Source organism: Uloborus diversus, chromosome 4 (genome assembly GCF_026930045.1).
Source record: "Uloborus diversus isolate 005 chromosome 4, Udiv.v.3.1, whole genome shotgun sequence".
NCBI lineage: Eukaryota > Metazoa > Arthropoda > Arachnida > Araneae > Uloboridae > Uloborus > Uloborus diversus.
In genome coordinates this window covers 4,307,181-4,319,975 of record NC_072734.1, presented here as the reverse complement: position 1 = coordinate 4,319,975, position 12,795 = coordinate 4,307,181, and the positions used below count along the sequence as shown (strand labels likewise).

General features: G+C 36.7%; 1 protein-coding gene across 1 annotated transcript in view; it reads right to left on the bottom strand.

The window, feature by feature from the left end:
* Positions 1 to 12,795, bottom strand: part of LOC129221329 (uncharacterized) — a 156,994-nt gene that overhangs the window by 28,297 nt on the left and 115,902 nt on the right. Inside the window, 3 exon segments of the mRNA XM_054855796.1 lie at positions 3,180 to 3,258; positions 3,260 to 3,359; positions 12,152 to 12,266. Of these exon segments, the coding sequence (XP_054711771.1) occupies positions 3,180 to 3,258; positions 3,260 to 3,359; positions 12,152 to 12,266 (294 nt within the window).

The following is a 12,795-nucleotide window of genomic DNA, read 5'->3' as shown; positions in this document are numbered from 1 at the left end:
TTATGCATCAGAATAACACATAAGGTAGGTTTTCGTCCCGTTATGGGGGGCAAAACCCCCTTAGGGGGGGCAATAAAACACAATTTTTGTATAAATTCTGTAATATTGGGATGAAAAAATACTTGCACGTATTTACATTATATGTCCATCGAAAGCTCTGATTTTTCTGCTGAAGATGGCACCTGTTCGAAATTTCTAAGTAGAATAAAAAACGAGTTATGAGCTTTTTAGATCCATGTTCGAAGGCTTTCCTCAACTCAATACAGTATTTAGTGTATCATCTCAACTCCCTGTCGATAGCGACAATTGTTGTATTGTTGACTTTCTTTGCTTTTCGTGATTGTTCAAGGCATTTCTCAAGTCAAATCTTGAAGTAAGATTTTTGCACAAGATTGACAAATAATACATGATTTGGCTGATGATTTTCCATTTTAAACGGAACTTTAATGTAATTAATGGTTTTTATTATTATTTATGCTGATTGAACACTTACTCATTATCCAAACAACCAGCAGATCGCCAAAATTTTTGCAGAAAGATTTCCGCAGCTGATGCATTTGGCAGTTTTTTCAACGTTGCTATTTTTGAAGTCGAAGACTACGTCATAATGTTTCTCAGCTTTCACCATGTAAACAAAATATCGCCAATCGAAGAATTTTCAAAAGACTTTTTTTACTGTGTTAAATAATCCAGCAACTAAATTAGGCAAATCCATAAACAGCACAAAAACTTCCATTAGTTTTCCTTTTTGCACAATTTCAAAGAATCACCAAATTTTATTACTTATTTTGGTAACATTTCGGATGAAACTGTTTAGCGCCATTTTATGGTGACCAAAAATATCTCAGCATCTGGCGACGATATCTCTGTAACGAAAATTAATATCATATCGTTTTACAAAGTAAGGAAAGAATGGGGGAGCATCATCGAAGGTACCCCGAAACGACTTTCGCAAATTCGGTAAAATCGCACCAAGAGCCACAATGATTGAAAATTTCCCGAAATAACTAAAGCAAGTATAAGGGGATTACGAGCGCAGCTCCTTTTTTTTTAATCACTTCGTACTTCATTAGCCATACAGAGAAGGTTTTAGACTCCATGTTAAAAAAAAAGTATCAACAAATTAATCTTTTTAAACATGAGAAGATTAATTTCATGTTTTTTAAATTTGTATATGCTTAAATATAGTGCTTTCGTTTCTAAATCAATACTACTTTGTTCTTTATACTTATTGCTATTTTAGTTTTATGGGTAAGGAAGAAACTCGATTTTTAATCACGTCCAAAAAGATGTGTTTTAAATTCTTTCACTTAAAACAGAAAACAAAAGCAAGTAACGATTTTTTCTAATAATTATTACTGACACAAGGCAACGCCGGGTATTTTTGCTAGTACCAAATAATTCAATTCATCATTCTTTTACCACATTGCTAATTTAAAAACTTTCAAATGACCCCTTTTTTAAATAGAAAGGGGAGTTTATGAGCCCCAAAAAGGAGTGTGTTAATAGACGCCGGTGAATCGGGATTTCATGTGCTACAGTACCCAGGGGCGTAGCTAAGGGGGGGGGGTTTGGGGACAAAACCCCCCCGAAAAGTTAGTCCTCAAAAAAAAAAGAGAAAAAGAAGAGAGAAGAGAAAGAAAAAAAAAGAAGAAAAGGAAAAAATTCCAAGCGATTATATATATATATATATATAATATATATATATATATATATATATATATATATATATATATATATATATATATATATATATATATATATTTATATATATATATATATATATATATATATATATATATATATATATAATATAATATATATATATTTATATATATATATATAAGTAATATATATATATATATATATATATATATATATATATTTATATATATATATATATATATATATATATATATATATATATATATATATATATATATATATATATATATATATATGTATATATATATATATATATAAAGAAGTAACCCCCCCCCCCCCCGAAAGTCGGGTCTAGCTACGCCACTGACAGTAATCACAATGCCGTTTAATACTCGCACTGACGTCAGGTGTATACAGGTCATTCAAGATTCTCGCATTCAATGACGGCCAGAGGCGCGTCCATGGGCGCGCTTAAGCTGAGGGAACCGTGCTAAGAGTAGGAATCTCAATAATCAGACTAAGCTAAGTCGAAATAACTTGATACTAATAACAGGAAATATCCAACGTTGTTTAGCACTAACTTGATACTGTTTTAATTCATTTCAAAATCTGTAAACTCAGTTAGATTTCACTAGAATTTACAATTACTTTAGAGTTTACATGAAATACACCGCCAGCTCAGTCCATTCCAGCCGAGGACTGCAGTTTCGTGCTATGCCGGGTTGGTGAGTACTAAAAAGCACGAAACTGCATTCCTCGGCTGGAATGGACTGAGCTGGCGGTGTATTTCATGTATTTCTTCCTTAGCCCTGGCTATGGGGCGGTAACTTATTGAACATACCTGCCTTGCCTTCAATATTCGAGTTGAACCGAACCATTGCTTCGCTCACTCGTCTGGTCAGTGCTAATTCTGTATTAGCTACTAGTTTGTTTGGCACTCTTGGCTTCCTTAAGAGGTTTTCCACCTCCAGCTCAGTCACTCCTATGCCGGGCTGATGAGTGCTAATAAGCACGAAACTGCAGTCCTGGCTGGAATTGACTGAACTGGCGGCGTATTTCATGTATTTCTGCCTTAGCCCTGGCTATGGGGCGGTAACTTATTGAACGTACCTGCCTTGCCTTCAATATTCGAGTTGAACCGAACCATTGCTTCGCTCACTCGTCTGGTCAGTGCTAATTCTGTATTAGCTACTAGTTTGTTTGGCACTCTTGGCTTCCTTAAGAGGTTTTCCACCTCCAGCTCAGTCACTCCTATGCCGGGTTGATGAGTGCTAATAAGCACGAAACTGCAGTCCTGGCTGGAATTGACTGAACTGGCGGCGTATTTCATGTATTTCTGCCTTAGCCCTGGCTATGGGGCGGTAGCTTATTGAAAATACTTTAGAGTTTACTTTAATGGGATTGATCTTTTAGATTGTCGGTTTAATGAAGCTGTATAACTCGCTCAAAAGATGACCAAAATGAGCCCAATTTAAAAAAAATAATGAATATTAAATATGAAGTAGATCAAATACCTCTAACTGGGAAGGGTGACTGATATCCGGAGAAGCTGTGGTGCCTGGACACCTGATGTCCGGGCGGGGGGAAGAGGCAATTGGTGCCGGACGCTAGACTTCTTCCGTTTTCCTAGCTTGATGTGCATGAGGCGCGGATGCGGCGAGTTGAAGATGGTCCTTCTGTTCCCGAAACGGGCCCTGGATGATAGGAAAACAATCGTTTAGGACAGAGCTGAATAATATCCATTAAAAAAAGAAAGAAAAGATAGGACGCCAAAAACAGTCAAATGAAAGCAATAAGCAATCGTGATTGCTCAAAAAATATTAATTTGAATTTTTGGCATCTTGAATTCAAATTATGTTTTTCGCAATCACGAGCGTGTGGTGTATGAATGCGCGTGTGTTTGTGTAGGCGCATGTGTGTGGGTGCGTGTGTGTGTGTGTATGTGTATGTATGCATGTGTATGCGTGTTGTGTATGCAGTGCTGTGTGTGTACGCGCGTGTGTGTAGGCGTTCGTGTGTGTGTGTGTATGTAGGCATATGTGTTTGTGTGCAGGCATGAGTGTGTGTATGTGTGTAGAAATGTGTGTATGTGTGTATGTGCGTGAGTGTGTGTGTAGTTGTGTATGTAGGCATATGTGTTTGTGTGCAGGCATGAGTGTGTGTATGTGTGTGTGTGCGTGAGTGTGTGTGTAGTTGTGTATGTATGCGCGTGTGTGTAGGATATGGACGCAACCTGGAGACGGTTTTCGCTAGAGGAGCAGCACCGTGAGGAGCCGGTCGACACGACGATGGTACTGGCAGAGGGTGCTGGTGAGAAAATAAAATGATAGGAATTCAAAACAGTCAAATGAGAACAATAAGCAATCGTGATTGCTCCAAAAAAACTTCAGTTCATTTATATGTAAGTTCATTCTCATTGATGAGGAAGAATTAACATTTGACTCCAAACGTATTCAAGTTACATGGAATGTATGATCAGTTGGGGAAATGGGAAGCAGAATTTCAATGCGTCAACTTTATATCTGTTCCTTTCTTTTGGATTAATTGAGAGACAATTATTTTGTGTATTATTTCCTTTTACCCCAAGGACGGGGAGAGGGTTAAATCAAAACATACCCACATACATAAACTCATTTGTGATGAGTATAAATATTCAAAATATGAACTCATGGTTAAGAGAATTTTTTTTTCCATTCATAATTTTTAATTGCTCTGTCTTTTCATAGAATGTTTTCTTCTTCTTTTTTTTTTTTTTTCAATTTGTGATTTCTCTCGCGTATCTCCTTTATGTGCAAAGTCAAATGATTTTTCTTCTATAATGTAGTGAATAGTTCAAAAGAAGCACCTATTGGCATAATTTTAAACTGTAAGAAATTTATTAATTTAACAATTTCAAAATGTGCTTCTCAAAGTAAAGTTTTAAAAATTATCTTCAATAAAGTATCTCAAGCAACACAGACGGATTTGGGCAGACGCTTTAACAGTTCAGATTAAAATAGATAATGCATTGATCTTTATAAAATTCCAAACCAACCCTAAACTAGTTCTTTCAAGATATAAGCATTTGACTGAATTTGATAGTTTCTCATTTATTATAAAACTTTTATTTTGAAATACTCACACAATAAAAGCAATGTTTAAAAGATAATCTCAATGCATTTCTGATTAACATTGAATTGCAGAGGGCTGCTTGGTAGTTTTATCAAAATTGCTTACGTTATTATTTTGCTTAAAAATAAAAACAAAAACCTGCAAAGAATCTGCCGACCACTGGCGTGATATCGTGTAAACTCATAAACGCAGTTCACACACACGTAAGAACAAAACAAAAGATAAGCCCCGAATTTTGTGGCCTTTTCTCATCAAGGAGATATCTTAAAGCGGAGAACACCGAGAATACTGAATTATCCATAGCGCTGGTACGTGTTACCTTCATCTACCCTACAGAAACTCGAAAACAAGAACGTTCATTACGTTGGAATAGTTTTTTTTTTTCTTTTACACCGAACCGCTTTCAGTTGTATTATATTAATTTCGTAAATCGGTATTGATTTCGCAGCTACCGATAATTACTCACAGTCAATTATTTCAGAATTAATATCTTCTTTGTTTTTTTTTTTTTTTTTTTTTTTTTTTTTTTTTTTTTTTTTTTTTTTTTTTTTTTGCTTTTTTTGAGCAATCACGTTCGTGATTGTTTTCACTTGACCCTCCCTGGCGTTGTGGTTCCTTTTTTAACGCCACCGTCCTCTGCAGGCGCGGCTCCTCCGGTCCTGAGCAATCCGCTTCTCCTGGTCGGTGGCGTCCATGTCCTACACACACACGCTCATGCACATACACGCTTATCCACATACACACACGCTCCTTTGCACACATTCACACACGCCAACATGCATACACAAGCCTACACATACACATACACAACTATACACACGTAACCGTCCAACAGGAGGGGCAGACTTGGGGGGACAGGAGACGTTTCTAGAAACAATACTCCAATGGGTAGGGTCCTGTCGCAGCTCGTGATTGCGAAAAACATAATTTGAATTCAAAATTTCAGAATTCAAACTATTTTTTTTTCGTTATTTCCAATTTTCGAAATCAAGTTTTTTCTTTATTTTTTTTTCTTTTTTCTTTTTCCTTTGTTTTGAATAACGAAACCTTGGGAAATAAAAATAAGTTTTACTCAATCAATATTCAGAATATGGTATCGATTAATAAGATATTACTGATTTTACTCAAAATAATATATTACTTGAGAGTAACATGTTATTTTATCGATTTAATTGTCTCTTCATTCGATTCCAAAGATAATAAAGGAAAAATAGCAAGTATGAAGTTAATTGCTTATAAAGTTAACGGATTAACTTCGATGCTGAACGTAAACAAGAATAGAATTTGCAGTTCTAGAGCTCGATATCCAAACAGGTAAAACAGTGCACTTTGGTACGGAAAAAGCAGATATCCGATTGGACGAGTGCAGGTGGGTCAGTTTGTCTTTTACCTCTTTCAACAGCCATTTTCCAGAGACTGAAGCTCCTCCTATAGTTTATTTGAACAGAGAATCGTGGATAGTGGACTTTTCAAAGTGAACAAAATTTTCAAATAATACAAGCATCGAAAGCTTTCCTCGATATACGTCATAAATATTAAAACATTTTTAAAGGCTTTTTACTTCCTTTTTCAAAAAAGGAAGTATTGTATTCGCAAAAAAATTTTCACTCAAAAATCGACCTTAATTTCCATTTTTCTCACCCCCGAATGAATGTTGAGTTTTTTTTTCGACCGCACCATACGTGGATATATGCCTAGGAACCTACAGACACCCGAAATATCCATTTTGAAGACCCCCGAGTTAATTACAACGAAATTTCTCGTGACGTCTGTATGTACGTATGTATGTGCGTATGTGTGTATGTTGCGTGTATGTATCTCGCATAACTCAAAAATGGTATGCCCTAGAAAGTTGAAATTTGGTACGTAGATTCCTAGTGAGGTCTAGTTGTGCATCTTCAATTTTGGTTGCATTCGGATGTTCGTAAGGGGGTCTTTTGCCCCTTTTTTGGGGGAAATCATTATTAATTTCGATGTAAACTCAAGTGGAGTTATAATTTGTTGAACACTTGGCGATACATCGGCAGTCTTTTGGTCACCAAGTTTTGTCGCCAACTTGGCGACAAATTTTGCGATTTTTTTTTTTGAGCAATCACGATTGCTTATTGCTTTCATTTGACTGTTTATGGCGTGCTATCATTTTTCCCACCGGAGCGGCGCCACCCTCTGCCAGCACCAGCCGTCGCGTCGGCCGGTCTCACGATGCTGCTCCTCTAGCGAAAACCCTCTCCAGGTTGCGTCCATATCCTACACACACACGCATACATACACGCAACAACACACACGCACACACAAACACATACACACACACCACCATACACACACATACACAAACACATACACACACGCATGCATACAGACACCTACACATACACACAACTGCCCACACATTCATGCCTGCACACAGACACAAACACATATGCTTACACACACATACACATACCCCGCCCCCACGCACACATACAAACACACACTCGTGATTGCGAAAAACATAATTTGAATTCAAGATGACAAAATTCAAATTAATTTTTCTTTTCTTTTTTATATTTTATTTTATTATTTTTTTTAAAGCTTGGTTTCAATATGGCCACTGTTGGTGATATTTAGAAAGTAAACAATGGAATCACATTAAAATTGCCAATAATGAGGAAATGACATTAAATTGGAAAGTAAAAGGAAGTCATGTGATGCACACATCAGCTCGTTTTTTTCACCATACTGTCTGACCACCGATTGCATGGAAAGACTCAGATCCGGTTCACAGGCGGAAATGGATGCATCTATTAGTTTACAGGGATGCCAACTTCAGCAGATGTGTGTTAGCCTCTGAATTAAGCAGAGTCAAATAAAAATGAAGGAATCACGCGCATCCAATTTTAACATTTTCTTTTATTCAGATAGACTCGCCTTAACTGGACGCTTGCCAATTCCATAGCAACCGTGGGCAGACTGTACTTGCTCGATTTTTTGTGTCTCTGGTTGTATTTATCTTGGTTTATTCTAGCTTCTAAGTAGTGATGTTCCGGATATTCATGTCCGTATCCGTATCCGCGGATATCCGAGGAAAAATAAAGATCTGTATCCGCATCCGTATCCGTTACTTTTATGACGGATCTTTTTTATTCTAAAAATTCTTAAATATTTGAATAAAAGACTTAAGTTCCGTTTAAATTAGGTTTTATTCCCTATTTAAATTATAAGGTATCATTTCAGACGCCAACGGCCCTCTGAGACATATTATTTTTTTTTTTTTTAATTTTTAGCTTAATATTAGTTTTTGATATTGCTTTGGGGATTCTGTTATTGAGCAATCACGATTGCTTATTGTTCTCACTTGACAGGCCTTGATGTTCCGGTTTCTTTTTCAGCTTGGACCTGGCCTGCAGCACCACCGTCCACCGGCGGCGGCGCGGCTGGTCCTGAGCACTGTCCCCCGGAATCCACTTTTGCTGGACGGTGGCGTCCATTTCCTACACACGCATGCTCATACACACTCCCCTACGCGCGCACGCCTTTACACATATACACACGCTTACGTGCACACACGTAAGCCTACACACACAACTATACACACATAACCACCCAGGAGGAGGGACATCCTTGGGGGGAGGGAGCCAATTCTAGAAACAATAACTCTAACCAGTAGAGTCTTGTCGCAACTCGTGATTGCGAAAAACATAATTTGAATTCAAAGTTTCGGAATTCAAATTAGAGTTAATTTTTTTTCTTTATTTTGGTTTTCCTCGGCATGCTTCAAAAAAAAAGTGAGACAAAATTCTCTATTTATTGTTTGTAAAAGTGTTCCCGGCTTTGTTATTCCGTTGGTCGAAGTAATTTGGGTAGAATGGGTTAGCGCTGCATTTATGCTGAAATAAAATTATTTCTAGCCTATCCAGTAGCAGCTTTACACTCTTGTATCCTGTATCCTACATCTACCGAGCAAGCTAGAAATAATTTTTCGCATTCTGTTTAAGCATTAATACAGCGCTGACCCGTTCGTTCCAACTCTCCCTCAATTTTAACGGAGATTTCTTCAAAGAGTAAATCATAGTCTTTATTATATTTTCGACGTAGATGACATTTTTTGAAGAAACAGTGTTCTTATCATGACGGGAATATACCTTCCGTAATAAATTTTACACTTGGATAATTGAATTGGGCAAAAAAAAAAAAAAAATGAGATCCGTATCCGCTTATCTTGACACTAATTATCCGGATCCGTATCCGCACCCGCGGATCTACTTTTTTTAACGATCCGACACATCACTACTTCTAAGGCAGTAACGTTTCCTCAGCCATTAAAGATAACAATGCTACAGTTGAATTTGCTTATAAAGAGCGCTGAGTCAACGAGAGCGCGGATTTAGCGTGGAAATAAACGAGCTGATGCGTGCATCACGTGACTTCCTTTTACTCCAATTAAATGTCATTTTCTCATTATTGTCAGTTTTGACATGATTCAATAGTTTACTCTCTAAATATCACCAACAGTGGCCAAATTGAAACCAGATTTAAAAAAAAAAAAAGTAAAATCTGTGACCTACTTCCCCCAATTAATTCTAATTTGAATTCCGAAACTTTGAATTCAAATTATGTTTTTCGCAATCACGGGTTGCGACAAGACCCTACTCATTAGAGTTATTGTTTCTAGAAATGACTCCCTCCCCCCAAGCATGTAACTCCTCCTGGGTGGTTATGTGCGTATAGTTGTGTGTGTGCAGGCTTAAGTGTGTGTACGTAGGCCTGTGTATGTGTGTAAAGGCGCTCACGCGTTGGCGAGTGTGTATGAGCATGCGTGTGAAGGACACGGACGCCACCACCCAGCAGAAGTGGATTCCGGGGGACAGTGCTCAGGAACAGAGCAGCCGTGCCGCCGCCGCGCCGGTGGGCGGTGGTGCTGCTGGTCCAAGCTGAAAAATAATCCCAACGTCAAGGACTGTCAAATGAGAACAATAAGCAATCGTGATTGCTCAAAAAAAAATCGCCAAGTTGGAGACAAAACTTGGCGACCAAAACACTGGCGATATATCGCCAAGTGTCCGCCAAATTATGACACCACTTGAGTTTACATCGAAATTCGAAATTAACAATGATTCCCCCCCCCCAAAAAAAGGGGCAAAAGACCCCCTTTGGAGCATCCGAATGCAACCAAAAAGGAAGGTGCACAACTAGACCCCACTAGGAGTCTACATACCGAATTTCAACTTTCTAGGACATTCCGTTCTTGAGTTATGCGACATACATACACACATACACACATACGCACATACATACGTACATACTGACGTCACGAGAAAACTCGTTGTAATTAACTCGGGGATCGTCAAAATGGATATATCGGGTGTCTGTACGTTCCTAGGCACATATCCACGTATGGTCGGGTTGAAAAAAAAAACTCAACTTTCATTCGGGAGTGAGCAAAATGGAAATTAAGGCCGATTTTCGGGTGAAAATTTTTTCGCGAATACAATACTTCCTTTTTTGTAAAAGGAAGTAAAAATATTTGGTTGGTATACAATGCTAAGTCTTGTGGAGCATAACTCGCCTTTAACGAGCAAACCCCGCTTAAAGCGAGCAATATTTTTGTGATTCATGAAAACTCTTTTGACTTCCAGCTAAGTTGGAAGTTGCTTTGTTGGAAGAATTCTTTTAACATTCTAAAATGAACCAACAATCAGTTATGATATAAAGTCTGAAAACAAACGCTGACTTTTTTTTTTTTTTTGAAACTTTGGAATTGAGATGCATGTTAAAATTATAATTTAATTTACGACAATGTTATTACATCTGAGATATACTTCCGAGCGTACTTTAGCTTTAACTCAAGATACTTCTGATGACATAAGTAATGCAAGGGACAAATCTGAAGAATATGGCGCAGTACAAATCTCGAGATACTGGGTGGCTTTTGATATCAAAAAAACTTCAAATTCTTTCGAAGTCGGGGGTGAACATGATCATGTTTTACGGAGCATGAAGTTTCGTTGATAATATCACTTCTTTTTCTCGTTTCCTCTCACGCTGCACTCTTATTATTTCTGTGCCTGACCTGATCAGCATATTCACAACAAAATGTATACTCTCATGAAGAAAATAGATGATGAACAACGTGAAAACTAAACAATACTGGAAATTTGATTTTTAATTGTTGTTAAAACAATGAAAAATAGTAACAATAATAAAGTTAATTCTGCTGATAAAAGTCGACAACCTAATTTTAAGGCTGGGTCTAAGCAATTTGGATTACGCCGCTAAACTGAAGACTTGACTTGAATGGAAGAAATCTTCAAAATCCTGCATTATATGAAAAGTTAAAAACGCCCAAAATCCACAAATATATGTACAAAAATATTTATGTATTAACGAAACTAACTTTTTAATTACTAATACTCTCATTGCTTTTGGCAACAATTTAAAATCGGAAGTATCATCAATTAAGGGGTCACAGTACCTTTCAAATATTTTTTTTTAATTTAAGTAAATTTTATATTTCTTTGAAACCATAACATGCATACTTATTTCGTAATCAATAATTTATTTTCTAAATTTAAAAATATTGCCTACTTTTTTTAAAAATTTAAAAAAATGAGGAAAATTTCGATTTTTAAAAATTCCTAAGGCTTTTTTATTTTCGCACTAATTTAAAAAAATGTTTTCGCTAAATGATCACTCATCTCTAAAAATCTGTGCATTCATTTGCTAATGAGTTCATTAGAAATTTTTCTGTGATTAACTATGTAAAAAATAAAATTTTTTTTAAAGAAAAATTTGGTTTTTAAAGGTTTAAAATGCTCTAAACATTTGAGTAATTTTATAAAATGCTTATCCAATGCACAGTTTTGTCAAATATGTTATCCCAATTGCAAAAAGTATTACTTTCAAGCTGTATCTTTAATAGAAAAAAATCCTTAGAGATTCTAATGACATGAAAACACAAAAAAAACCATCATCGAGAAAAAGCAATTTCAAGTTTTTCTTTTGCATAAGAACACATAGCGAGCATGGCCTAAAACCACTCATAACTTTTTAAATATTTGAACTAAAGCAATGAAACTTTTCCTTTGGTTTCAGAATAGTTTTTAGTTTTGAAATAAGCAATAAAATTTTTTTTGATCGTTTCATCATTTTTGAGGTACTGTAACCCCTTAAAAAACAACTGCGTCATTTCCGTCACACAAAAGCTGGCAGATCAGAATTTTAAATTCTTCGCGTAAAAAGTTTCACTTCAAAAACAGGTACTATGTATGAGTTTTTATAATATCACAAACTCGGTTTCAACGATCACTTGGTTATAATGAGAAAATATCCCTCCGCTCTCGCTATAAGGCAGTAGGCTGTATTACCACATGACTTGCTGTGAAATGGGGATCCTTACTTGCTAAATAGGTGAAGCGCCACGCAGATTCCGACGAACATGATGGCTAGGACAGCGATGACGATGATCATATTTTGGTCCACATGGGCGCGAGTTGTCTCACCGGCATCACCAGCTGAAAAAGTTTAGGAAACAAATCAGCCGGATTCGACTTTCCTTTTACATGGTAACAGTATGCATAAAAGTGAAAAACCCAAGACATCGAACAAAACTTTTCTCAAGCATGGGCGCCCATATAGGGGAGCAAATAGGGCACACCCCCCCCCCTTAGAAATTAGAACTTCCTTGCTCTTAGTACTTTTTTCTTTGCAAAAATGTCAAAAAAATTTCTCCTCCAGCCATTGTTGGATAAGTTTACTAAAAACGTCAAATTTTAGTAACTCTAATCTGTACCGAAATCGGTTTCCATGGGGAAAATATCCTGCTAAATCATGGGGGAAATATCTGAGCCTCCCCCGCCCTCTTAAAATTTTGCATATGGGCGCCCATGTGCTCAAGTGATTTATGAGAACAGTAAGAACTTATTTGTAACGTACAGTGCTGGCCAAATTATTAGACTAAGACTGTTTTAAAAGCAAATTCTTTGTTGATTACATAACTATAGACACATTAACGAACAGTGAAATAATTATCTAATATTTAGT